The 26,901-nt window shown below is 47.3% G+C and overlaps 3 protein-coding genes across 8 annotated transcripts in view; 1 reads left to right on the top strand and 2 right to left on the bottom strand.

Moving 5' to 3' along the window:
* The first annotated feature begins 211 nt into the window (after nucleotides 1-211).
* LOC143139195 (BRD4-interacting chromatin-remodeling complex-associated protein) lies at nucleotides 212-6,573 on the top strand. Its single transcript, XM_076299798.1, has 12 exons — nucleotides 212-252; nucleotides 348-390; nucleotides 569-634; nucleotides 1,307-2,875; nucleotides 3,126-3,362; nucleotides 3,481-3,982; nucleotides 4,200-4,354; nucleotides 4,551-4,612; nucleotides 4,776-4,924; nucleotides 5,257-5,351; nucleotides 5,497-5,599; nucleotides 5,771-6,573. Exons 1-12 carry the CDS (start codon nucleotides 212-214, stop codon nucleotides 6,571-6,573), a joined length of 3,825 nt encoding a protein of 1,274 aa, XP_076155913.1.
* Nucleotides 6,574-8,567: 1,994 nt separating this feature from the next.
* On the bottom strand, nucleotides 8,568-15,820 carry exd2 (exonuclease 3'-5' domain containing 2). 2 transcript variants are annotated; one of them, XM_076299452.1, is made up of 9 exons: nucleotides 15,751-15,820; nucleotides 14,366-15,058; nucleotides 14,009-14,259; nucleotides 13,402-13,528; nucleotides 12,855-13,183; nucleotides 12,605-12,711; nucleotides 11,904-12,039; nucleotides 11,190-11,564; nucleotides 8,568-10,526 (listed from the first exon to the last, which is right to left on the bottom strand). In XM_076299452.1, exons 2-9 carry the CDS (start codon nucleotides 14,804-14,806, stop codon nucleotides 10,253-10,255), a joined length of 2,040 nt encoding a protein of 679 aa, XP_076155567.1. In that variant the 5' UTR covers nucleotides 14,807-15,058; nucleotides 15,751-15,820; the 3' UTR covers nucleotides 8,568-10,252. The 2 variants fall into 2 exon arrangements, with proteins under 2 accessions (XP_076155567.1, XP_076155566.1); XM_076299451.1 differs by having other exon boundaries at nucleotides 14,351-15,058.
* Nucleotides 15,821-16,272: 452 nt separating this feature from the next.
* numb (NUMB endocytic adaptor protein) overlaps nucleotides 16,273-26,901 on the bottom strand; it is a 38,988-nt gene continuing 28,359 nt past the window's right edge. For 2 of the 5 annotated variants that reach the window (XM_076299453.1, XM_076299454.1), the window contains 8 exons: nucleotides 26,210-26,242; nucleotides 25,386-25,460; nucleotides 24,918-25,058; nucleotides 24,290-24,494; nucleotides 23,699-24,016; nucleotides 23,227-23,370; nucleotides 22,696-22,872; nucleotides 16,273-18,869 (listed from right to left, as the gene is read on the bottom strand). In XM_076299453.1, coding sequence (XP_076155568.1) covers nucleotides 18,103-18,869; nucleotides 22,696-22,872; nucleotides 23,227-23,370; nucleotides 23,699-24,016; nucleotides 24,290-24,494; nucleotides 24,918-25,058; nucleotides 25,386-25,460; nucleotides 26,210-26,242 — 1,860 coding nt within the window. In that variant the 3' untranslated portion in view covers nucleotides 16,273-18,102. The remainder of the gene's footprint in view (nucleotides 18,870-22,695; nucleotides 22,873-23,226; nucleotides 23,371-23,698; nucleotides 24,017-24,289; nucleotides 24,495-24,917; nucleotides 25,059-25,385; nucleotides 25,461-26,209; nucleotides 26,243-26,901) is intronic. The other 3 variants (XM_076299455.1, XM_076299456.1, XM_076299457.1) reach the window with 3 other exon arrangements.

Below are 26,901 nucleotides of genomic sequence, written 5' to 3' on the forward strand. Positions count from 1 at the left end.
ATATATGAGGTGAGAATGTCTTGATCTACAACTGAAACATGCTCCAATGATCTAGATAACTAAGGGAAGAAAACAAAAAGATAAAGTCATTTTCTAATCCAATGGAGCCACGAGACAACTATGATAAGGTGTAGTAACGGCATAGTTGGTATACATGACTGACCTCCGCTGTTGTGTTTCTCCTCCTTCCCACTGGTTCCCTTCAGTTGACATGGAGGATGAAGATGGCACTTGTTTACTTGATGTGTTATGGTAAGTGAAATGAAGAAATATAGATTTCCCTTCTTCTTGGCCTCAGACTTTTCCTTTGTTGACGTGTCAAAGCTGTTCTTTTTTGTCTTACACAGTGATCCCCAAGCCCTAAATGACTTCCTCCACGGAGCCAGTGAGGTTTGTTGTTTCCAACACAATTTCCACAAACCTGTTCATCTGTAGATTGTGTTCTGTGAGATCAATCTCAAGGTGGCTTTAGGATGTGTTCAAAACGAGGGGGTGTGCAAGTCAGCTCAGTAGCACCCTCAATTCCCTGTTCTCCCTAACCTCCACCTCTCTGCTTCTGTCCCAGCAGCTGGAGAATGAGGACCTGCTCATTAGCTCTGCCTCAGGGGAGCCCCCCCTCTTCACAGACGCCCCGGTGAGTGGGTGGCCCCGTCTCCTAGGACGCTAACTCAGCGTCAGTCTGCTCTCCATGGCAACACGTCCCCACCTCTTACACCTGTAACACCTGTGCGGTTTTCCAATTTGTAGACATTTGTGCATTAAGGGACGAGGGAGTCGGTATTGTTGTGGTGGGGACAGCACAGCAGTCATGGTTTTCTTTAAGAAGGTGATCTGCGAGATACCCTACATGCAGCCTTCTCTTTTGCCTTGTTTCTGTTCCCACTCTCATCCACACACCTACTGTGCGTGCTTGTCTTTGTGTACTCACATGCTTTTCTGCTCTTCTCTTCTCTTCTCTTCTCTTCTCTCTTCTCATCTCTATTCTCTTCTCTTCTCTCTTCTCATCTCTATTCTCTTCTCTGCTCTTCTCCTCTCTTCTCTTCTCTTCTCTTCTCTTCTCTTCTCTCTTCTTCTCCTCTCTTCTCTTCTCTTCTCTTCTCTTCTCTTCTCTTCTCTTCTCTTCTCTCTTCTTCTCCTCTCTTCTCTTCTCTCCTCTCCTCTCCTCTTCTCTTCTCTTCTCTTCTCTTCTCTTCTCTTCTCTTCTCTTCTCTTCTCTTCTCTTCTCTTCTCTTCTCTTCTCTTCTCTTCTCTTCTCTCCTCTTCTCTTCTCTTCTCTTCTCTTCTCTTCTCTTCTCTTCTCTTCCAGAGCCCTGTTTCACTCTTGGCAGATGACCCAAATTGTCAGGACGCACCAGCCGCAGGATGCGTGGACCTGTCCTTCCTGGAGGAGGCGCTTCTGGAGTCCCCGGAGCCCCGAGCCGACGATGCAGGCCTCGAAGAGGAGGCCCAGGGAGGGCTGCTGGGGCCGGGCTGTGAGGAGGAGCCGGAGGAGGACGAGGAGGAGGACGGGGCAGCCTGTGACATCCTGCAGCAGAGCCTCCAGGAGGCTGACATCACCGAGCAGACGCTTGCGCTCGAGGCGGGACTGGCACCGCCGACGGACTCCTCGCTGTCCCTCTACCAGCCTGGTGCCCTGCTGCCGTCGCCCCCGGTTCCGTACCTCACCAAGCCCCTTACCATCTCGACTGCCACCTCTGCCTTGCCAAGGGATACTCAGGCGGTCGTCGAGCCGCCCCAGCCATCCTTACTCGCAGTGGGCCCAGGATGCCCTTCTCTTAAGCCTGTTGCGCCGCAGTTTATGGGGCTGCTGCCTGGACACGTGTTCCCGGCGCCATCCCCCGAGACCAACTTCTCCCTGAGTCCAGCGCAGGGCTCCAGCATGCTCATCCAGAAAACCGTCCCCAGTATCACAGGGCGCCCCATGCTGGCTCCAACCGTCAGGGCCAACACAAGCACAGCAGCAGCAGCAGCAGCAGTAGCAGCCCCCGGGATCCTGTTCCAGAGAGGCCCTCTGCCAATTCAGCCCAAGCTCCCGGTCAGCATCCAGCCTCGCCTGGTGCAGATAAGCCCCAAGCCCACTGCTGGACAAAAGCCCGCACAAGCCGGCCTCACGTTCGTTCCCGGGACCACGTCGTCCAACATCTTGGTGACATCTCCTCCTGTAGGACCAAAGCAAGCGCCTCAGTCTCAGCCCACCACCAGCCTTCCCAAACCAGTCAGCCTTCAGCTGCTCAACCAGGCCGGCTCCTTCGTCATCCAGCCGCGCGGGCTCTTCCAGGGACAGAACCAGTTCCTACTTCCTGGTCAGACTCCCATGACCATAGCCCAGCCAGCATGTACAACTCAACAGCTTCTCACCCAGGCCAGCGCTCAGAGGCACCCCTCTGTACAGGGCGGCCCTCCAACAGCAGGACCCCTGGTGGACAGCTCCCAGATCCTAACGGTCCCCCAGAGACAGCTGAACTTTGGCCCCGTGTTCACCACTCCCAGCGGGCAGCTTGCACTCAGACAGGGGACCCTCCTCTCAGGGCCCCTGCAGTTGCAGTCGGCGCCCCCTGCTGTTTTCCAGGTGCCTGCACAGCTGGCCGGTGCTTACGCACCACAGGGTCAGGGCCAGCAGTGTCCCACGGTGGTCCACAACCCGGCACTGGGGAACCACATCACGCTCATCAACAGCTCGGCCATGCTGGGCCCGGAGATGACCTCCATCTCCATAGTGAACGGCCCCTCAGTGATGCAGGGGCTTCCGTTCGGCCCACCGGCCCATCGAGAGACGGCGCAGCCACTGAGACTGCCCCAGGCCTCTGTCCTGCTCCTGCCAGAGAGACCAGTCCCAGAGGAGAGGCCGCCAGAGGAGCTACTCCAACTCGCATCGGTCAGTTTTATAATGGAGGAGGTATTTTTCAGATGTGTCATTTTAGCTAGGTAGATGTGTTAGCTAGGTTGCCTTTTTAAGAACTGGCAGAAAATTAGTCTATATGGCTAACTCTGGTAATCTACACAGTACTTTAGTTGGTTGATTAATGAGCATTTTCCTTATCAAACAAAGAAACAAACAAACAATAATAATAAATAAATAAATAAAATGTCCTATTAAACCCAGTTATTTATTGTTTGTTCTGCAGAGTGGACAGCTTGTTCCTCCTGTGCCCCTGCACTCCTCGTCCATGGCAGTGGGGATGCAGCCTAGCAGCACTCCGCCAGTGGTCACTCTACTGCAGCCGATGCCGGACACTCCACAGGCTCTTGAACTGTCTGCATCCCCACTAACCAGCACTCTCATGCATCAGCCTGAGATCCAGCATGAGAAAGAGGGCAGACAGAGTCCCGTTAATCACATTTTTATTCAACATTTGCAACAGGTAGGTGGCTATTCATCATCAAAAATCATCAAAAATCAAAAGCATATTTTAATTCTGAATGTTATACAGTATATAAAAAGATGTCCATTAATATGTTTCTATTTATCTCACTCTTCAGCAAACGCTTAAGCCTCTGATCCCTTGCACTGACCCCCTGGCTACCTCTTTGCCTGCGCAAGTCACCACCTACCCCTCGCCTCAAACCAGCATGGTCGAGGCCCATCCTGCCCCGACGCCCCCACCCACTCTCCCGCCACAAGCAGAGCCTCTCACCATGACCCCAGAGCGGACAGCAATGGCCGCTCCAGTGCACTGTGGGTCCTCCCCCAGTGACATGCTGTCTTCACCCCCGCCTGTCCAGGCCTCGTTGGAAACCTGCGTGTCGGAGTTCTCTGTGGCCCTTAACGAGCATTCCTCTGAGTCTCTGTGTGGAGCGACTGGCCAGATAAGCCCACAAGTCTCTGTTGTGAGTGCAGTGTGCAGCAGCCTGTCGCCCCTGCCCATTGGTGGGACAGAAGCTCCAATGCAGCAGCAGCTGGTCTCTCATCCAGCGCCTGAAGGCCTTAAGCCGGACGCTCCGCAGCTCAGTGCCTCGGCTCAGCACCAGATTCCACACAGCAGTGAGTGTCTCCGTCTCCAGGTCATGTTGGAAATGGAACAAATAACCGTGAATCCTGAGTCCTTTTTATTTTACACCATTTATATAGTACAAATATGTCACTTTTACAGAGTTACTATCCAATGGTGTGAATGATTCCTTATTCTGATGCTGTTATATTCCTCAACTTCCTTCTTCCGATGCTGTTATAGTCTTCAGCTCGTGGTGTTCATTTTCAGTTGAAACTGCAGTCCCTCCAGTGTCCAGCAGAGACAGCAGAGAAGTGTTCTGCCCCAGACCCCAACGCCTTCAGCTCTTAGGGACTCAAGGCTACAACCTGTGTGCCCAGGCATCAGCATCTCTAACCCCAAAAACACAAGAGTCAAAGACACAGGTAAGAGGCAAAGAGAAGTAACTGATAGCAGATGATGTTTGTAAATCATAATATTCTATAATTATAAAGTAAAGAAGGCACTTGAGTCCACTGCAACATTACATTCAGTGTCAGTTATTCATAGTTCTTCTAAATGTAATCATACAAACTAATATAATTTGTGTGCTGAACTGACTCCTCTTGCCTCTCCCTCCAGATGCCTGTTCTTCAATCATTTGAGACAGAGGAGCCACTCACACAGGCAATTCGTAGGCACAGGTATGAACTAGAAGTCAGTTAACATAGTTAAGTATCGGTAGATATCAATTCAGTGTTCCATCATTTGGACTTTTGCCAGTATTGTCATTATGGATGTGCTTCAATGTTCCTACCATAAACCGTGCCAGTCATAGATATGTGTGTATATGTGCTTCTTCTTCAGGATTCAACTGCAAGTGTGTTCAGACCACAAAGCAGTTCTGAACCCCCAGCCACAGCATCCATTTGTGACGTTAGAGGACGCTGTGAGACATCTACTGCCATACCACACATGTGCAGGGAGGTTTCCCAGTCAAAAAGACTTCAACTCAGGTAAGGCAGAGTTGTGGCTTTAGCCTCAGGATAGATCCACTAGATGGTCTGTTTAGAGTATCAAAATATGAATAATGGACAGTGAGCATGAAAGGGTGTGGTCAAGGTTCTGTAGTTGATATTGGGTGCCAGTGGTTGGCGATCCATTGAAAGGTAGTGTGACAGTCTGTGACAGTGTGCATTCACTGATGACGCTTCATATCAAATGCATGTTCATCATGCCTTCTAACAAAAAGTCTGTCAGTTTTGTATTCCTGAGGGTCTATTTCAGAGAAGCTAAACAGCATTATCTGAGTAAGATATACAACTCCATTTGGGTTTTGTTTTGCCAGTTGATGAACAGTTTGAAGCGGCATCAGCATTTCTCTTCAATTGCACCAAGAACATGCAGAACAAATACAGACAGCTGCTGCTGGCAGAGGCTCAGGTAAGCTGGACCTCCCACCCCTACCCTGGGCTTACTCCTCCTCCATGGCCATGTCTACTAGCAAACAACATGCAGGTCATTTGACATTCAGGATTAGGTTCTGTTGAAATAGTTGGTACATCCTTGTTTCTGTGCTTCCTTACAGCAAGACAGCCCCTCCGCAGAGATGGTCATGTTGGAGAGGCTGTTCCTGCAGTCTGAGAGGTTTGCACTGGGAGAGGAGAGGCGCAAAGCACGGAGAGATCCAGGTGATTCAACACACTACTAACTTTCAGTAGATTTGTAGATCACATGTTCATTTAGAAGTCGTTTTTTTCAAGTCAAAAGAATTTTGTTCCATTCAAGTAGAATTTTTTGTGTTGTGTTGGGCTTATGTTGTTTTGTTGTTTAGACAATCTTTCATTTTTCTCATGGCCCAGAATCCTTCCTTATGTCCCTGAGAAAGAACTCTCCTCATAACAAGGCCTCCTCCACTCCTGTGTCCCGTGGGGCGCTGGTCAGTCCTTCGTCCCCTCCGGCATGGGCTCTCCACTCCGACCGGCCGCCGGGCCTGAAGACGTACCAGTCCAGCAGTCGGGGAACACTGCGGCTCACCATCAAACACGAGTCGGGCTTACGTAAGGTGGTCCACAATTCCGCCTGCGAGCCCGCAAATGCTGCCCCCTCTGGACACAAGCGGCACTACAGCAGGCAGCTGGTTAATGGTGGCGACAAACCGAGTGAGGAGGGTCATGAAGGACCCTCAAGGACCCTTTTCTCTGGAGCTGTGCCACAGGAGAGGTCAAACGGACTCCAGTCCTCTCTCCCAACCCCAGAGGTCCAGTCGAGGCCTCCGCACTCCAACAGTGTCTCGCTGGTACGGACAGCACTGGAGCCGCAGCTGGACGAGCCCCCCCACAAAAAGCATGTCAGCCCCAAGTCTCTGGGTCCCACCATCACTCCGCCGCTCCCAGAGCCGTGTGGCTCCAGACTCAAACTGACCCGGCTGGAGTCCCCGCCGGCTCCTCTGGAGAGCCCCGGTCCAGCTCCTCCCCATCCCCCTCCCCCTCTCCACGTCCCATCTCTGCAGGAGGACAATGCCCTGAGCGAGCATCTGCAGAGTGCCATTGACAGCATCTTGGAGCTGCAGAGGCTACAGGGGTCTAGCCTGGGGCAGGCGCGGCTCCCCCAGGGACCTGGCCTGGAACAGCCCATCGGCAGTATGCTGCAGGGCCGACTCTGAAGGCAAAAGCCCCCCAGGCCGCACATGGAAGAGAAGCTCCTCAGAGAAGTCTACTGAGCTAGGGTCACACACTTCCCGAGTTTTCCCTGAGGCGCTTGGTTCTGTACGAAGCGAAATGTAAGACTTTCCAAATCAGCACTTCCACTGTTTTGTGAGCTCGGGCCCTGCATCAAGTGCCACTCAGAGGGGCAGAGTGTCAGCATGAGGGTGGCCCTGCCGTACTTGCCTGTCCCATGGACCTTAATGCTTCTTTCATTTCAAGACAAACTACTGTTTCTTAGATGGTAGCTAAAAATTGGTTTATGGTTTTCAAAAAGAGCAAAGCATTATACCAGGCATCATATTCATACAGTATATTTGCAAGTAGCTGTATTAGGAGAAGTAGACTGATATCAATTTGTTTGATAGGTTTCATTTTAAAGAGTTACTGCAGTAAATTATGTATTATTATTTCTTGAGTGTTAAGTAAGAAAAGCAATGTGCATTTTGAGAAATTTGTGCCAACCGTGAAAAAGCCTAGCTCTGTCTTGAACGACAGCCTAATTTGCATTTGCAGAGTGCCTGTGTTGCCATTTCCATGTGCTTTCTTATATATGTGTGTGTGTATGTGTATGTGTGAGAGTGTGTGTGTGTGCGGGTGTTCATGTTTGTGGTGGTGGGGGGTGGGTGGGGTGGGATAAACACTCAAGAGACCTGCAAAAGCATGTCACACACGTGGCCACCGACAGTATACCGAATCAGCAAGCTGGAGTCCTGGTAACCCATCAGCCTTTTTCTTTCACCCCAAAGACGTCACGCTCCTGTTTGGAAACCACCAGCAAATGTCCGTTCCTGTGTCCGATCCTGCCGTCAAAGAACCAAATTTTGCGCAACTTTGCTCCAAAACGACACCTTTAATAGAGAACAAATCTTTTGGCACCATCAAGTCACAGAATGTGGCAAGGTTCTCTCCCCATTCCAGTTGAAGAGATTTTTGGAAACAAAAGCAATAATGGTGCGATAGACCCTGAGGCCTGATGACGATGGTGCTGCAGTCATGGATCTCTGGCCTGTTTTGCTCAACCGTCCTCTCCGAAACCCATTACACAACGCTAGCTATGGTTTAGATCCGTCTGCTATTCCTTTTCATTCACTTGCATTCAACCAAAAATCTAAAAGTTCCAGCATCTTCCATAGTTTTCTCCTTTGAGGGATGTGTGTGTTATTAATGATTTAAGTATGATTTTGTATATTGTGATAGTGGTTTTGATGACAAGGCATTGATACAGTGCAGTGAATGAGAGGCTCTTCCATGTTAATGGTGAAACTTCATATTGACTTGGCTGTTAATTCTATGGCAAATTATTCCTAACACTTCACATATTATTTGATAAGAGAAGATATTAGGATGTCTGGTCCCTGCAGTTACAGTTTAATAGGTATATTTAAAACAGTATTGCTTCCCATTCAAAAAGTGCAGTGCTGAACATTGTAAACTATTGGATAATGATGTTTTTAAAAAGTTGACTAATACTTTCACTGTTACTGTGACCAAAGAGCTTTATGATTTGCTTTTAAAAGAATAGCAAACTTTAAAAGCAAAACAAATTACAAATGAATACGAAGTAATGCCATTTAGCCAAGTTAAAATATGGTTTGGAAAAAATATGCTTTTTAACAAACATATTTAAACAAATTTGTAGGGGAAAACAATCCAAATGAAACCAACGACCAGTATCAACTAAATGTTGGTCGTTTTTAAATATGGACATCCAATACCACACTCACTATTAGAAGCGAGCAGTCTCATTTTCAAACTTGCAAAGGATAGACTTTTCTACCACGAAGCTTTCAGATGCAGAGCACTTACGAATGTGACATGGTGTTAACAAATTAGCATGAAAGCATTTCTGCTGCATGTTGAGCCACATTGTGTTAAGTATTTATTTTGCTATTTATTTTTGTATTTCAACTGTGAACAGGGTGGCAAGGGTTTGTGCATTGAATCAAAATTGACTCATAGATTGTTCTAATGCCAAAATCAAGAGGCCTTAATTCAGCAGAACCCGATTGTAAAAGAAACTGTCATATCTGACAAAAAAAACATCCCAAGTCATTGAAGTTATTGACCTAGGATATGTAAAGAGAAAAAAAACCTTTTGTACACATTTTTACAGACTATTTATTAAACTGTGATTTTGTATATAATGACCATAAATATTGTGAATCCAGATTCTGTGTGTTTTTCACAGCCTGATAAATAAATGTTTGAGATCATTTTTAAATGCTGGCAGAATAGCTCATGTGTAACTGATAAGAGACAGTTCACTAGACATTACATATATGGTACTAAAACACATTACGTTGTATATTGTTTTATATGATGGAATCCTTTAAAAAATATCTGTACAAGGTGCTGTGGCAAGTTGGCCCCGATACCCAGACCCCTCTCGCCAAAACCACCAATTCCCTTTTTGCCAAGTATACAAATGTGATTTATTTCAGTTTCATGTGCAGCACAGCTTCAGAAACAGCACAGCTTTTTAGGGGGTTACATCTGGATGAATGTAAATAAAAGCAAAAGCTGCAGGTTCCTTAAGACAACCGAGAGGTGAGCAGAGCACTGTAGAACAGCCAAACCTCTCAGACCTGACACCATCACCAATCCAACTGATGAAGCTGCAGTCTCAGCACTGAATCACACACCCACACACACGCACGCAAAAACACACACACGCAAACACACACACGCACACACACACGCACTCGCACACACACGCACGCACGCGCACACACACAGACACGGTTGGCACCACTTCCAAAAGTTCAAAATTCTATGAGGGGAAGGGGGCAAGTGGGGAAGTACAAATGCTGCAGCAGTAGTGTAATGCTGGCCCCACTCAAAGGTCTTGTTGCACTCTGTGCTCAAGCAAGGGGAATAGTCACACGACGTCGTGTTAGGAGGTGTCCTTGCTTGAGAAAGGGTGTGCATGGGGAAAACGACAGCCAGGTCAAAAAGGTCAAACCTCATGACCAATAATAATCCATTCAGAGGTCAAACCATGTCCAGAAAAAAGCTCTACAAAATCTCATGTCAGGACTCGATGCAAAATACAAAACAATCAACATAAACTGATGAGGTCATTCCACACATCCTTTTCACATTAGCTTCAGAGAAAAACCAAAAGATGGGATTCTATGGAGCTGTTGTGCAGTTCTCGTGCAATTCATGTGGTTTTTTTTTTGTTTGTTTAAGGTATATAAATGTTTAGGGCCATAAGCCTACAGGGAATTAATAATTTAAGTTAAATAATATATTTAAGAGCAGGCTTATGGCTTTTTAAAATAACTTACTTGACTTACAATGATAGGTGGATTTTTCTTCACATATAGCTCAAAAGAATCATATATATATATATGAGCAATACCAAACATCTTCTCTGTTTACTGCCCTCTGACTTGTGCTCCGTAAACACTTCCAGCTTCCAGTCTTTCTGAGGTCCGTACGCACTCTCCTGGGAATCCCATTTTAGTGTCTGATTTTGTAGAGTCCATCTCTCACTCCCCCTCAAGTCCGGTGCTCACACAAGGTAGCACCAGTAGAGGGTGGGATTCCTCCCGCCTCGGACCGATGTGTGAGGGAGAGGAAACCAGGCGAGACGAAGGGACGCCTCACACGCAGGCGTGAGGAGGGGGGTGGTCACTGGGCCTCGGGTGGGGTGGAGGGCGGCGAGGAGGGCTGCGGGGAGCCGGGCGCTGTGCTCAGCTCGATGACCAGGTCCTCGCCGTACTTGCGCAGGTACTTGTCGTGGTTGTGGCTGACCGACCACAGTGGTGGGAGGAAGCGGGGCCTCATGCTGGACAGGAAGTGCTGGCGCCAGAGGCGCTCCAGCTCCATCAGGCCACGCAGGCCGCTCTTGGCGTACACCCCGACCACCTTTAGCCCGTGGGGCACGTACCCCTCGTTAAAGATCCTGCATACAGCAAAGGCACAAACACCCAGATGGTCACACAACCCACAAATTGGTTGGTCAACAATAACTATGTGTCATGCTCCAAAACACCCACACCGATTTGAATATCACTACAATGGAACTGTAGAATGGACAATAGCATTATCTGGGTCATTTAAAGCGGTACTTTGGATTTCTGGTCTATTCTGCTCTGAACCACACAACTACATGTGAACAGCTTCACAGTGTAGGGCTCATGACAATGACAGGTTTTCATTCATCTTCATATGAGCATACAGTCAGAATGAACACGAGGACTGTAAAATCTACCTTCAAAATGCATATTAAAAGGAGAATTTCAGCGATTTCTAACATAGATATCTGTTTTTCCATGTCACTGAGTGCTACATTCTATTCTGGGGGCATGAACATGGGGGCTCATGAACAAGCCCCCAAAATGTAGCTGCCTGTCAGCTCTAGCTGTTGGCTGCAGCAACTTGAGCTAGGTGGAACCGATCGTTTTTTTTTTTTTCATAATGACAATACTCGGTGACCTCGAGAAACAGAGATCTATGTGAAAACTCGCCGCAATTCTCATTTTACGTGGCTTTAAATAAGGTTATTATATTCCACCACCATGTCCACTATCACCATCTCAGTCAAACCCCACCCCACCATACACACCTGGTCTCCAGTCCGGCCGCCTTCTGCAGCATGTCCTGCGTGACCTCGGCAACCTGTTCGCCGTCCTGCTGCATGTAGGAGCCGATGAGGAGCAGCAGCTCAGTGCGGCGCGCCTGGGGGAGGCCGTCGCGGGCCGTGAGTAAGGCCCGGGCGGCCGAGCGAACGCGCCGTCGCTCAGAGTCCTCCAGGAGGCGCACGCCCTCCTCACAGCCCTGCGGCGCGCCGTGGTCCTGCGCCAGCTGCTGCTTGAGCTGACCGTCGTAGGTGCAGGACGCCGCGTGGCACGCCGTGCACAGCAGCAGGATGTCGTGGCAGTTGTGGTCCTTCATCTCGGCCGGGAAGTAGCGGCGGTACTCGTGGGGAACGATGTTCTTCCTGCAGGAGCAGGAGAGTTACAGTAAGATAGAGCAAAATGACAACAGACCATTAGGAAGGTAGCTAGGAGCAGAAACCATTGACTGAACTCTTTACTGCATCAGCTGTGACTGAGCTTACACATTAATCAAACACTGATCAATTCACTGAGTTGACCTTGGCATTTGTGTGAGTGTGTGTCTGTCAGGGTAGTTGTATTTGGCATTGGAGAGAAAAAATATGAAAATTGCACACCAAAACAGCTCATATTAATTATTTAACGTGCGTAACATTTTGAGCATGTTGCTCTTCTCCAGACTGCTTATGGGGGGGGGGGGGGGTATTTGGTCATAAACCCACCTGATGTAAGAGTCTGCTTTGCCACACACAACACAGAGGTTCTGTTTGGCTGTGAGGTAATAGTCTTGCTGAGTCTCTGGACGTCCAGACGGCTCAAACAGCAGACGCACGATGAAGGGGTCCTCACTCTGCAGCTCTAAAGCAACCACAACCAATCACAATCACACATGCATATTAGATCCACTCTCAACACAGCACAATGACTTACCACTAGGGCTGGGCAATTCCACTTAACAGCCAAAATTACTCTACTGTAATAACTTGGGTATGTCATAATGTGGTTCTTTTATGTTAAAGACAGTCATTCCTACATTACAAACTCCCAAACTTCATAATGTTGAGTAATATTGAGTACCGTATTAATATTAGGGATGAATGATTTGGGAAAAAATATCTGATAGCGATTATTCTTACAGATACTGCAATTTGTCAAGTTTCAGTTTAATATTCAGTACATTAATACATTTAAAAATGACTCCTACTTCATCTACTTCACTACTTCATGTTGCCTCAGGAAGTAGCTAAACACTCCCAAATAATCAGTCAATTTAATTGCAGCGTTCAGAACTTGTTAATTGCATTAGGTCAAAATGCAATTTCAATCAATCATTCAGCCCTAATCAATATCCTACAAACGTCTCTTGTACCAAAGGCACTCACTGAAGCATCTCAGTTTGTAAAGACAGTTCTCCATACTGTACCTCCAATGCCTTTGTCCAGGTACCATTTGGCCTTCTTCTTGTCACATGTGCACAGAGGCTGACCATCAGGGGCATGAAGAAAACAGTTGTCATACAGAGGGGACTTCCTGCAATGAGATTCAAACCATTCAGTTTGCAGCATAACTGCTAGACAACATGGGGACTGATCAAAAATCGGACACACTTTTTTTAAAAATTACAAGCAGAGTGGTCAATTAACAACACCGCAAGTGTGAAAGCCCCTTCTCACCTAGCGGAATATCCGACCCCCAGTGGTTTCCTCTTATTCTTGCGAGGGTCCGGCACACGCTGGTCCCCAGAATCGGGGCTGTCCACAGATAGCTTCTTGCTGCTGCTGGTTCTCCTGCGCTCCCCGTCCAGGCTCCCCGGCGTGTGGCGGCCCCGGAAGGGCACATCCAGCAGCCCCTGGCATCTGGCAGCCAGCCAGGAGTAGGCACTCCCTCCCTCTGAAGGGGCTGGGCTCGGGTCTGCGGAGCTCTTAGTGGGGCCGGTGGGAGAGCTGAGCAGGTGGAAGAAGAGGGCCGCTGATACCTGGGCATCACGCGCTGCATATTTCACCTGTGCAGAAGGGTCACATTAAATTATTAATAAAAATTATCATTAAAATGAAATATAATTAAAATAAAAATAAAAAATAAAAAATAATAAATAAAAAAAATACAAATAAAAAAACAGCACCGCCTTTCAAATACAGTTTTTGACAAAGTCATCCAGAGAGTTTGTCAATTCGTCATGCACACCAGAGTTGTCTTTTGTTTTTTTAAATCAAAGACTACCTGCTCTGGACTCAGCTGGTCCGCTTCCCAGTCACTACAACGCAGGTCCAGGGATTTGTCCAGGGTGATGTCGAGCAGGTCTGAGGCTAGTGACTTGAGGCTCAGGCCATTCGTTAGTGCTACATGCCTGCTTGAGTGAAACAGTCACCCAATCAACGAAAACAGCCAAAAACTTGATTCACACACACACTCATCAATGTTCCATGCACAAGCGAAATAGGTCATGATTACAATAACTGCCTGTGTATTAGCCACGCCACGTATAAACCACATGACAGTGGAGTATGCAAAAAATACAAGGATACAAGGACTTTGTGTATTAAGCGCAGTGCTGAATAGCCCAATAAATCAGAATCAGATTGTGTTTTAATCAGAAAGAAGAATAAAGAAAAGGCATGCATTCCCACATACAACCGCCCCCTATTTAACGTCAAAGCTGAAGAAATTTTGTAAAATCAATGTATACACCTTGGTTAATAGGCAGGAAGTTACAGCATTGCAATAGCAGCACGATGGTAAGTGGGTTTTGTTGTTGTACACTAAATTAAATCTCATTTCAATGCAATAAGAAATTATTTGTTAGGTATATTAGGTCAGGGTAGATTACCTCTGTCTCTGAGCCAAGAAACGCAAGTCCACAGTGCAGCGCAGCACCAAGCCATGGTCATGGGCCAGGCGCTTGCCATCTTCGAAGCAGCCCACTCCGACCTTCAGCACATGCAGGTCACTCAGGACTTCCACCAGTGTTGAAGGCAGGAGGGCATCCCGAAAGAGCTGCAGCCGCACCAGAGCGCACTGGCCCGTGTAGGTGGCCATCTGCAGCAACGAGACGGTAGAGGGCTTGCCCTTCACCGACACCTAAGGAAGAGAAGAGGAGGACATCTTGAGGACGTTGGCGGCCAGAGCCCAGGGGAGGGAGAAAACTGAACACATGCAAGAGAGCTCTTACACGCATGCCCTTTACCCATTCACAGTCCAGCCCCAGGACGGGGTAGACCAGCAGGTCTTGCTGCAGCGAGGGCCACAGGGTCTCCCACTCCTCAGCAGAGCTCACCACCGCTGGCGTCACGTCCAGAAGAGATTTCGGAGAGGCAAGCGATGCAGGCGGAGGTGAGGGCGGAGGAGGTGAGGGAAGCTGCGGAGCCTGAGGCACCACCTGGGTCGAATCCGGTTCCACTGTGGGACACTGGGGAGATTCTTGCGGCTGCTTTTGTTTCTGTGGTTGCTGCTGCTGCTGCTGAAGCTTCTTCTCTTGTAGTGGTTGCGTTTCCAAAGCAGCAGATGAAGATGGGCCCTGTGTCAGCCTCTTTCTCTGTGTGAGGAAGCTCCGCCACAGGACCAGGCCTCCTAGTGTTGCTCCAAGCACAGTGGCCATAGCGGCCATAAGGGAGTTCTGTCGGGACATTTTCCCGTGGACGAAAGGACCTTTCGGGGTTAACAAAGGGGCTTCTCGTCAAATATGAAACCCAGAGGAATACGCTTCACAGTCTTATGAAACGTCTTCACTCAGCAGGACAGAGTGTACGTGAGAGAACTGATGTCCCTTTCAGATGGCTTTCCCCTGATACGGGTCATGAAAAGCTCGAAAAGATAAGAGACATGTTAGCACTTATCCCGTGGACCAGCACGTCTTCTCTTGACTTCATTTAGCACACATCTGCAAGAGAACATCACCGAACACATGAAGTAGGCTTCTGTTTAACGTCAGACCTCAGTAGGGCACCAACATGGAAAATACGTCGTCTTCTTTAGATTAAAAGATTAACCAACTAAATTACAGACATTATGTAACTGCCATTGTTTACATTCGACTCATAGAGCGCTTTGCGCACTCACTTCGTTATGCCTGGTACTCAAGATAAGTTTATCCGCACTATTGTAACTTTTCTGACGCTGAAACAGTAACGTTAGTTAAGTGTAACGTGAATTGTACGCTTCAAAAGCTACAATGTTTTCAAGTTAGCCCAGGGAGCTAACTAGCATGCATAACTTTGTTAACCCAACGGTATAGCCGACTGACCGGCTATGGTGCGCAAGCATAAATCCGTCTATTGAGTGGACTGGAACGCGTCGACTGTGCAGAAACATGCACAAGTACATTTATGCTGCCGTTTACAGAGCGAAAGTAACCTGTTAAGATTAAACATCAACCAAACTGGCTAGCTACGTTGACATAGACGTTTCATGCAGCACTACTAAAGCTAAACACTGCAGCACAACTTCTTCCCACCACTGCGTTGCGCAATAATGTTGATTCTGATATTTTCAGACCGCAGCTCTTTGATAATGTAATCAAATCAAATCAATATCAGGAGCAATTACTCAAGCCCATTAACAGCAAACACCTACCTCTGAGAGCCGTGGTCTACCGTTTGGTGTTTTACCTGCAGACACATGCATCTTCACATATAAAATTTTGTAGGAAGCCTTTCCGGTTGAAAACCTTTTACTACTGACGCGTCAAAATAAAAGACTCGCGGCATAATAGCCGTGTCTGGAAACATGAAAAATATTTTATCAAGTCATCCATGTTATACTGTTTTTAAATGTCTTACGAACTTAATTCATAACGCTTAATTATTCTTAATGTGATAATAATAATATATATTTTTACCATCTGTCTGCCGCGGCGATTTCTAGGACTGCATTTAATATGAAAATACATCCGGGTTAAAAGTTGTAATTCTTTGTTTAACGTTACCAGCAAAAATGCTGAATGTGAAATTATTAAAAATTATTAATAAATCCCCCAACCACTTGACGTGTTCAAACCATGAGACAAAAAACAATCCTTGCCTTACAATTGCCTTGCCACTCACTCACTCTCTCTCACACACACACACACACACACCACAGACTACACAGACACAATTTCTCTTCTATCACCATCATTTTATTCAATCTTTTTAGATTCAACTGTTCTGTAGAGAAGTGAAATAAAATAACAAAATAAAAAAAAATCATGGAAAAAAAAAACATATCTTATTCACAGGTTTGATAAAAACAAAATCAGAGATAGGAACATGAGCCGAAACGGACAGACAACAGTCTCTACATCTCCACTGCAAACAGCTTGACCCTTTGGCCAACAACCATGCCAACTTGCATGACATTCCTCCCGACTAACATCAGGGCCAATTGATGCCAAACCTGTTGCTGCTTTGCCAGTGTGTGGCTGACTAACCAATCATCTTAGTGCTTTTGTGCAAATAAAAATGAAAAATAAAGATAATTAAAATGTAAGCAAAAGAGATGAAAACTGTCAATAGTGTTAAAAACCATATAAAAAGAAAAGACAAGTTTTTAATTCACCACGTGAGAAATACAGGAGGTAAAACTTAAGTACTGACGAGTACTATACCTTAAAAAAGGAAATAAAATCACAAATAAGAGAGAAAACAGGACAGAAGAAACACACAGACACAGATAGAGACAGATGGAGAGTGTGGGGTTAAAAGACAGAGATAGAGAGAGAGGGGAGAGAGAGAGAGAGAGAGAGAGAGAGAGAGAGAGAGAGAGAGAGAGGAGAGAGAGAGATGAGGGATGGTAGATGGGGTGACCTGGGTGGCCGGCTAATGCAGGGCTCCAGTGCTGAGGTGACCCAGGGTCTCCCCACCCCCTCCCACAGCTGGGTCCACATTGATTGTAGTTGCAATGATTTCACTATTTACAGTAAGAGGTGCATCCAAATCACGGAACCTCAGCGACAACAGTAAGACCAAAAATAATAAAACGTCACCTAAAAACAGCCATCCCTTCACTCAGTCTTTTACACAACAGAAATCAACAATGACATGAGCTGAGAGTGTGTGTGTCAATATAGTTCTATCCAAGTATATATATATATTTCTAATATATATAATATATGTTCTTTATCTGTATACACACACAGGATCATTTTCATTGTATCTAGCCCTGCACCATTGGCAAGATTACTTACAACTCTTTCTGTTAGATTCCAAAGCTATTTAAAATATACTAAAATGCATAAAAATAAAGATTTTGGCATTCTTCTCATGTATTCTTCTGATCATCGAGTTTTATGAAAACTCCTCAAAATCTGGAAGCTCAGTTCCTCTCAGTGCTACAGTCCTTCAGATGGGATGGAGTCGTTCTAGCTCCCAGCCTCCAGGGGGCGACACATGCACAGGGAAGTGGAGACGTCGGGACGCCACGCTCGTTGCTTTACACCCCCCATCCCTTGCTCAGTAATGTGTTTGAAAGGGCGCTTGTCTGAATGGTGTCCTTGTCTTCCAATGACAGACCGAGTCCTTCGGTCAGACTTGCTGTCCACAGCTGCAGAGCAGACTGCCCACCACTTAGCATTCTGCATCTGCTCAAGTCCTCCACAGTCAGTGTTAAGAGAGAAAGAGAAAGAGAGAGAGAGAGAGAGAGAGAGAAAGAGAGAGAGAGAGAGAGAGAGAGAGAGAGAGAGAGAGAGAGAGATGGACAGAGCTGTGGGGCTAATGGAGAGAAATGAGGCAATGGTACTGAGGGACAGGATGGCAGACGAGACGAGGGAGCATCAAAAGACCATGGAGGATGGACAGGAGCTCTCTCTCTAGTCCTCACACTGCCCGCCTCGTGCCGCCATTACCGTCTGTCCGTCTGTTTGTCTGTCTGAACATCCTCGTCATCGCCACCTCCCTGCTCCCGTGGCCCCCTGGACCCCCCGGCGTGGCACGCCCGCCTGATCCCCTCTCAGAGCTGGATCTCAAAGGTCTTGTGCAGCTCGCTGGAGAAGGGGTTGGTGGGGGAGGGCGTGGTGCGTTGGTGCGTGCGGCTCTCTAGCGCCGCCCACTGGGCCTCGAAGGCGTCGGCTTGTGGGGGCTGCGGGGGCGCCGGCGAGCCCACGGAGGAGGCGGCGGCGGGGCCGGCCCAGCCATCAGTGCCGTTGAAGGCGGCGTTGCCGTTGGGCGGCTGAAGGCTGATGCTGACGCTGGCCTGGGCATTGATGGGCACTGGGGGCATCGGGGGCTTGCCGAAGGCGCTGTGGGGGTCAAACTGCTGGGGGACGGGGGGCAAGAAAGGCCCTGGGGCAGGCAGCTGCTGTGGCTGGGCAGGGGAGCCGAAGACGTTGGCCACCATCTGGGAGGGAGTGATGCCCACCACAGGCACGCTGGGTTGACCGTAGGGCAGACCATTAGCCATCGGGTAGGCAGGCGCCGAGGGCTGGGGGTGGAAGGCAGGCTGGCGCGGCGGCAGGATGGGCACCGCTGGAGGGGGCATGGGGGGCATGAAGGCCATGGGGGGGGCAGCAGCGGGCACCATGGGGGCAGGCACAGGCGCTGCTGCGGGGAACGGCTGGGCGGGGGGCGTGGAGGACTGCGGGGCGCGCACAGACCGGGTCACTTCCTCCAGCCAGCGGTCGGCCTCGGAGGGGGTGCGTCTGTGCGAGGCGGCGGGAGGCGTCAGAGTGCTGATGGGCAGGGAGGCCACACCGGCAGCAGGGCTGCTCCAGTCTCCTCCTACAGGGCAAACAGCACACAGTTACAAACACGACAAAGTCGCCATCATGGGAGACGCAGCTCAGGAAAAATATCTTCAAATTTCAAGTGAGTGATGTTAACAGGCCCCCCCCCCACAAAACTTGTCAAAGTGCACCTAAAAATTAACTCCTGTTTCTTCTTTAGTATTTGGACTGATTCAAATAGATAGAATTGAAATTTGTCCATTTGAGTATGGAGACCCTGATGGTACAGCAAGCGAAGCGAAGTTATTTCTTCGTTCTCTGTGGGCATGTTGTGATGTGTGGATATAGTGTGACAGACAGAACTAGTGAACTAGATAGCTAATGAGCCAGCCAGTTGGCAACTTGTCTTTATATCAGAACTGGCACTCAAATCAAAGTAAGCCCCTGATTAAATGTTTAACGTACCAGCAACAACAGCAACCCATTACAATGCCCTCCAAGCTATAATTTTTAATCAAATTAACTGATGAAACACCACCACAGTCCTGGTGACAAGAAACAATCTGATTGGCAGCCACTCGTAAAATTCACTCCTCATTTGCATAATGTTTTATTTTCGCTCGCTCCGCCCAACTCGCTGTTCTACATCCCCATCAACTGCCCCCAACTGAACATGAACGGAACACACAACTTCATTTCGCTTGCTTCACGGTCATGTATCTGCATTGTAAATGTCACTTTGGTCTTCAACTGCAACCCGGAACACTGTAGTATATCCATATTGGCACTATAGATGTGTATGTGAAAGCCGTGTTCACGTATGTCTAGTCGTGTTATGGAAAGTGAAATCTGTTTGGCTGTCGATTGACTGCTTTGGGAAATGCCCTACCTACAGCACAAGGAATTGAACACCTCTATTGTGTATATCTGAAAAGAGGAATGGTCAGGAGCATAGTCTACAGCACTAATGTCACATAAATCACAGCAGATCTGGAAGAAGAATGAAGGCTACATAAGGCTATGGTCACTACTACTTCAGGTTATGGTTTCAACGCACCTTCACATTGTTGTTTTATTGTTATTGTAGGTTTACGAATGTCAGATTTCAACACATTACCTATTAGAGGGAGAGCAGCTTCACAGAAGAGAACTTCTGATGGCAAATTTGAGGAAAAGTCGGTAAACCACCATTCATTCTTACCTAATTTGAGGATGCTGATTCAGAATATTTTGTTTACCAAGCTCAATTCTGAGTTCTAAGCCACATAATCAGCATTTTAACATAAAATAGCGATTATTTTTGCTTATTTTTCCCTAAATTGGGTTGATTTTAAAAGTAAATCACTAAAACCAAATAAAAGTGTTCTCTAAATACATGTTTGAGCATTAAAGAAGCCATACTATAGTTTATTAACATATTTAATGGGAACATGATTACAGTTAACATGTAATAAACTTGGAAATTCTAATCAAAACACAACCATATTTTTATTGCTAACATAGTGAGTCACTCGTGGTGTTTCATGCATTTCATCACAATAACAAATTGCACAGATAACCTTCAACTCAGAATGTATCCTACAGTACATATGAACATAGATAGCGGGAATAAGCCTAATGCAGAACTGCATCTACCGTCAGCAACAACCGACAAGTAAAAAACATTTTACTTCTAGTAACACTGGATTTGGCATGTGTGCTTGCCTCCATACTAGAGCTTGATAATGTGCTCTTCTAATATGCCATTGAGCAACATCACTCTAGAAAACATAGTGGCTCTGGCATGGTATTATCACGATACCAAAATTATGACTTAGATACAATACCTGCCATAAATATGTTGATACTCGATACTGAAACGATATATCCAAATCCTAAAATATCTGGAAAAGAAAGGATGCAGGCCTCCTCCAAGTGTATTAAGTAATTTGTGTTGAATTTGATGCACTTTTGGTCAATTCTGGGTTTTAAACTTCTAAACTTCCTACATAATTGTGTGTGATTAAGTCCTTTATTGTTTGTTAAAGCTCATTATATTGTGTGATGTTTTGGCAATAAATTACCTTTAAATAGCCAAAGTAGGCTAGATCAAGGTCAGTGCTCAAATTACTGCATGTAAATCACTTAATGCTATGCAGAAGAGCCTAATCTTTAGGCCATCTGATGTAGGCTACCCTAGGCCTTCCTGTGTTTACGGGATTTCTTTGACGGTTGCTAAGGGAAAAAAGTGAAGATAGTCTTCTTTGCTCCCAGTGTAATTTAATAAGTACGTTTCAACCACTCTTTGGGTCTTAATCAGATAGGCCTACTCCTTTATTACATTACATTTGGCTGACACATTTTTAACCAAAGTGACTAACAACATGGTCACAGTTAAGTTTTAAAGCAATTCTCTTAACAATTTTAGGACAATTTAAAAACGGTAGAGTACAGTAAGAATAAGTGCATCAGTGAGTGCTGTTTTTAAACAGTTAAGTGTCAGTTCAAGACAGGTGGTAAGTGCTAGCATCAGCAAGACTTGTTGTAAGTGGTGCTATGAGAGGAGATGTTCTCTAAAGAGCTGGGTCTTCAGGAGTTTTTTGAAAATGGAGAGGGATGATCCTGCCCTTGTAGGAACTGGCAGTGTGTTCCACCAACGAGGAAAGTTCCACAGATGAGAAAAGTTTGGATTGGCCTGAGCGTATCTGTTGCAATATCTGTGTGCATTCCTACATTAGGTCTATTTCTTTGATAGTCAACATCATTTGCTACCACATAACAAATACCAAATAACAATACAAAAGTTTCTTACAAACTTTCCTGCATACTTCTTAAATGTGCTGCAGTCAGATGGGTGTCCTAAAGACATAACTAGATCTTGAGCATCTATTACCAGTGTTGAATGAGAAGTTTTTGCAGTGATCACTACTGGACATTCCACATTGCTAGACAGCACTTGAGTGAGGATAGACTTATTTCCACTTCACAAATAACCATCGCTATCTGCAATAGCTACAGTACAGGGACATTAATCAGTTTATAGCTTAGGATTTGTCCTAGGTCCACTTCTCTTTCAGCATCATATGCAGTAATGATGCACTGGAGAATGTTTCTTTTTGTTGCACTATAAAGGATATCTTGTCTAAATTTTGCAATAATGCAATCTCCATAGCACTGTTCAGCAACCCTCAAACAGGCACACTACCATTTTTTTGCATGGCTGGAATTTGAATGATAGGAAAGAGCACCAGTGAGATGTTTTAACTAGGCAAGCACAGTCGCCTTTACAGTAAAAGAAAAATACAGTGTAAATCCTCTGTAAAGACTGACAACTGTTCATAATAATTAGGGACAAAGTACTTTCTACAGAAAAATGAGCAGTCACCTACTATCAATTTATTATCAAGGAATCTATTTTGCTTCTAAACGTCATACTGAATTTTAGTTATTATTTCAATTTATATTTTAATTTTAGCTTATTTTCATTTGCTACTTGAGTCATAGGGGTAATTCCTGTCTTGTCCTACAACATATCTGATACATAAAGAGTATATTAATGCCTTATTTTTTGTAATTCCTATGATATCTGATGGCAAAACCAAAAAGTATGTGAATTATGCTAATTAGCAAGCTTAAAACTCAAAATTGAGCTTGTTAAACAAAATATTTGAATTCAGCACCCTCAAATTGTGTGAAATAGCCCCTTTACCGACTTTTCCTCAAATTTGCCAACAGGACTTTTTCTGAACGTTTCTTAGCTATCTGCTCTCCCTCTATATACAAAACCCACCAATAACTATAAATCAGGACAAAATAGCCAAACATGAGCAGTGCCTGCGTCTGGTGAGGACGGCTACAAGTGCTCAGCTGGTGGCTCTGGTGGGCTGTGGAGCAGATCTTACCTGCAAGAGCTGGACCCGTGGGGGCCACAGGTGCTTTGGCCCAGGGGTTAGTTTCACGTGCAGGCAGCGGAGGAGGAGGCAGCGCTGGGGCATTAACGGTTACAACAGGAGCAGGGGCAGGGGCAGGGACTGGGGCAGGAACAGGGGGAGGGGGGAAGGCAGGAGCTGAGCCATTCACTAACAGCCAATCAACATGGACAAGGGGAGGGATGGGGGTGGGAGGGAGGGGTGGAGAGAGTGAGAGCACAAAGGGAGAGCGAGAAACACAAAATGCATTGATAAAGTGAAAAGTATAGGGCACATAACAAAGGGGCAAGTGCATAGAATGAGCGATCGAAAGAGAATAAAGTTCTAAATTAGTGCTAACATGGCTTAAAGGAAAAAAAAGTAACAATGCGCAAAAAGAGAATTTTACATAGCAGCTTAGTGCGACTACAAGTGCCACGGAGAGATGTGGCTTCCACGTTTTCACACACTCACACACACATATGCACAAACACACACATGCAGGCCTCTGGGCTGGGCGGTTACCTGGGGCAGCGGGAGACTGGGGCGACGAGGCTGGTTTGGGCATGGGGGCGGAGCTGAAGGGGTCCTCGGCGGGGCCGCTGAAGGCGGAGGTGATCTGAGTGCACAAGGAGCTGATGCTGTCGCCCTCGCCCTCCACCTCAGGAACTACAGCACAGGGGACAGGGACAGAGAAGACACACACACACACACACACACACACACACACACACACACACGCACACGCGCACACGCACACACGCACACACGCACACACAGACACACACAGACACACACACAGGGAGACAGAGACTGAGATGTTGTCAACAACTACTCACAACCAGATAGACATTAAGACTGGAGAACACTCGTCGTGAGGAGAGCAATAGATAGAGGAACATCTACATCTCTGAAACTTCCTTTCAGAGAACCAGGGGACGGAGCTGGACCGGTGAAGCGGCTGACCGGAGGAGGTCTCGCTGCTGCGGTCACTTACCGGTGTTCTTCATGGGGAAGTCGGACTTGCGCTGCACGGTGGAGGGCAGCTCGTTCATCCGCAGCGAGAGCTGCCGCTTGAAGGGCGAGGTCTTGGTGCTCAGGACAGGGAAGCCGCGGAAGGAGCCCTGGCGAGCCAGCGCCTCCACTGGGGCGTGGCGGCGAGGGATGGCGTGGGGGTTAGTGTCCTGGGAGCCCAGCGGCCCGCCGGGCAGCGGTGGGGAGGAGGAGGCGGAGGAGGGGGAAGAGGGGCCCACCACACCTTGATTGATTGAGGGTGCCGCCGCCGTCGTCGTGGAAACTTTGATGTCCACCTCCGCTGTGTTAAAGGGTGGATTGGAGACATATTAAAAATCTCCACTTCAACTGCATCACAGTTCTCATTCAAATGTCCTCATACAATCAAAATTATGTATTATTATACTATACTATACTATACTATACTATACTATACACATAGTTCTAAAAACAATGCATCAGTCAGTAGGGTCAGTAAGTGCATTACCAGAGCAGTGCTTAAGCTGTGAAAGTGTTCTTCAGAAGGCTGGCAGCTGCCCACCCACACGCTCACACAGTCAAGATGCACACAAACCTTTTTTCGCATCCTGTAGCTGTCTCATGACCTCCTCCCGTTCAGCTGCCTCAGTTGCCGTGGTTACACGGAAAGAGCCTTCTCGCGTGAACGTAGTGCGATTGGCGTCGAATGTTGCAGTGACGCCACACTCTTTTTCTCGCTTCTGCTTGCGTTCCAGGCACGCAGCAAACGCACAGCCCACAGCGTGACTCAGACGTTCTCCCTGTTCCACACACACACACACACACACACAATGAATATATCAGCAGACAAAAATATACTGAAATAGCTGGCTGGCTCAGATCTGGCACAAGGTGACAAGAGAGTGAAGCAGCAGCCAAGGAGCATCTGATGACTCAGAGCTGCCACAGGCACAACACACACACACACACACAGCACCCAGCACCCAGCACGCTCAAGGGGAAGACCAGGGGGGAAGTGAGCCCAGGGAACCAGCCTTGAGGAAATGGGCATCAGAGGGGACCATAGATCATCAGTAGTGTGTGAGGGAGGGTCAGGGGTCAGGGACGCAGCTGACCACACAGAGGGCCTGGTAGAGGACACCGGGGCAGTTCAGAGCTGTGGCCTTCAAGCTCGCCCACACAGTGAGACAGGACAGGAGTGGCAGTATGCCAGATCAGCTCACCGAGTCCTTGATGGCCATGAAGCAGTGGCAGATCCAGCGCCTCGTGGTGCCGTCTCGGCAGATGTAGGAGAACGCCCGCTCAAAGTTCCGGTCTGGTGCACAGAACGACACCTTCTCTATTGTCTGGTCCAGAATCAGGTCCTGCAGAGGTGGCATTGCATTAGGATCAAAGGACCGTACAATGGCAAAAGGCCTATATTACAATCAATTTTACAGACAGTTTTAAGTGTGCACTAGCACACAAACACACTAGCACAAATACACAACTGGCCTCTAACCATAGGCCTAGTCCTACGTTATACACTTGTCCACCACTAGATGGTGCACATTCCCAAAAAAGGGAAACTCTGGTTTCTCTCCACTTGCATAGTTACTGGATCAGTTAATACTCACCTGGTTTGAATCAGTAAAACATTCTAATCTAACCATCTCATCTGTCCCTAGACCAGTCAGGATAGATGCACATACCTTTGTCTTATCATCTACCACCCGTAAACCATCCGCTGACACCCAGAGCACCGCCCTTACTGGTTTCTTCCCGGCCTGTCGGGAACAAACATAAGCAGTCTTGTCAGAGAGGAGTAGAGGATCCACACAGAATCCACAGGAGAAACACATCCCCTCAGTCAGCTGAAATCACACACACACACACACACACACACACACACACACACACACACACACACACACACACACACACACACACACACTCTTCCCGAAACCATGGAAACTGAAACCTACAGTCACTCAAAAGAAACATAAACTCACATCTACACACACCTGAAAACAAGTGGAAAAAAACTGAGGTCAAACATTAGGTGAGACAGTGTAAACTTGTAGAAGAGTGAAGAGTGGTGATTTGTGACCCGAAAGAGAGAGAGAAAGTAAGATCCAGAAGTCACTTCAACACAGCAACAGCCTGATAATTTTAGAGAAACACACACAGACACAGGAGTCACCCTCCAGATGCCCTTCACATGCTTCATCCTTTGGTCAAGGAGGGATGACACCTCTATCTCCCAGCCCACAAACACACACACACACACACACACACACACACACTACTGTGCCCCCAAACCCTCCCTCCAGACTACACACACGCGCACACACGCCTGCATGCATGCATAACACCGCCCTAGTTTGTGCAGAAGGGGCAAGACGATGTCCACACAAATCCTCATGCCCCCCTTATCTCAACTCAAGGGTGAAGTATTATGAAAAGGAAAGAAACACACACACTTACAAACACACTTTCACCCTCACTCTGACACACACACACACACAAAACTTACTTTTGTAAAGAAGCCCTTGAAGAACTTTCTGTCCTGGAGGGGAGGATTGGTATGGGGATGCGGAGGGATGGGAGGAGGAGGAGGAGGAGGGGGAGGGAACAAGGCAGAATGTTACCGATGGACGCTACAACATGGTCGGGGTGGAAGTGTCCAGATATGTCTGTGTCGGACTGTGTGTGTGTGTGTGTGTGAAAGGAGAGAGGGGTTAGGGGTTTGAGTGTGAGTGAGTGAGTGAGTGAGTGAGTGAGTGTATGTGAGTGAGGGGACTGGGATGGGGGTGAGATGAAAGGAGGTAAGATGAGGAGAGAGGAGAGTAGGCGAGTGGTGACGGGATCCCACTCGTTTGACTCTTACGTGAGGACGTGGTTGTGGATTAATAGGGATTAATAATGCCTTACACATGATCAGATGCGGGATGGGATTATTGGGGTTATTGCTGTTATGCAGTTATTCAGGGTTACTCCATTAGGGGGCCACGAGTGCTCTGGGCCAGTTATGATCCACTGCTCAGAATGCTGCCACTACACACGACAAATGGTGCTTTGAGGCAAGATGACAGTAAAGCCTTGTTCTTGTCTATCTCTGTGGGCTGTAACGGCTCATTTGTGGGCATGCTTTTGAAACCCCTCGCTGAAGCTAGATGTGTTGCACACGAGCAAAACCTGACCACAAACCAAGCACTTGATCTACAA

Source organism: Alosa pseudoharengus, unplaced genomic scaffold (assembly GCF_046254945.1).
Source record: "Alosa pseudoharengus isolate Yale_2024_CS ecotype anadromous, Long Island Sound unplaced genomic scaffold, YU_APseudo_1.1 YU_APseudo_1.1_scf_22, whole genome shotgun sequence".
Classification (NCBI taxonomy): Eukaryota; Metazoa; Chordata; class Actinopteri; order Clupeiformes; family Clupeidae; genus Alosa; species Alosa pseudoharengus.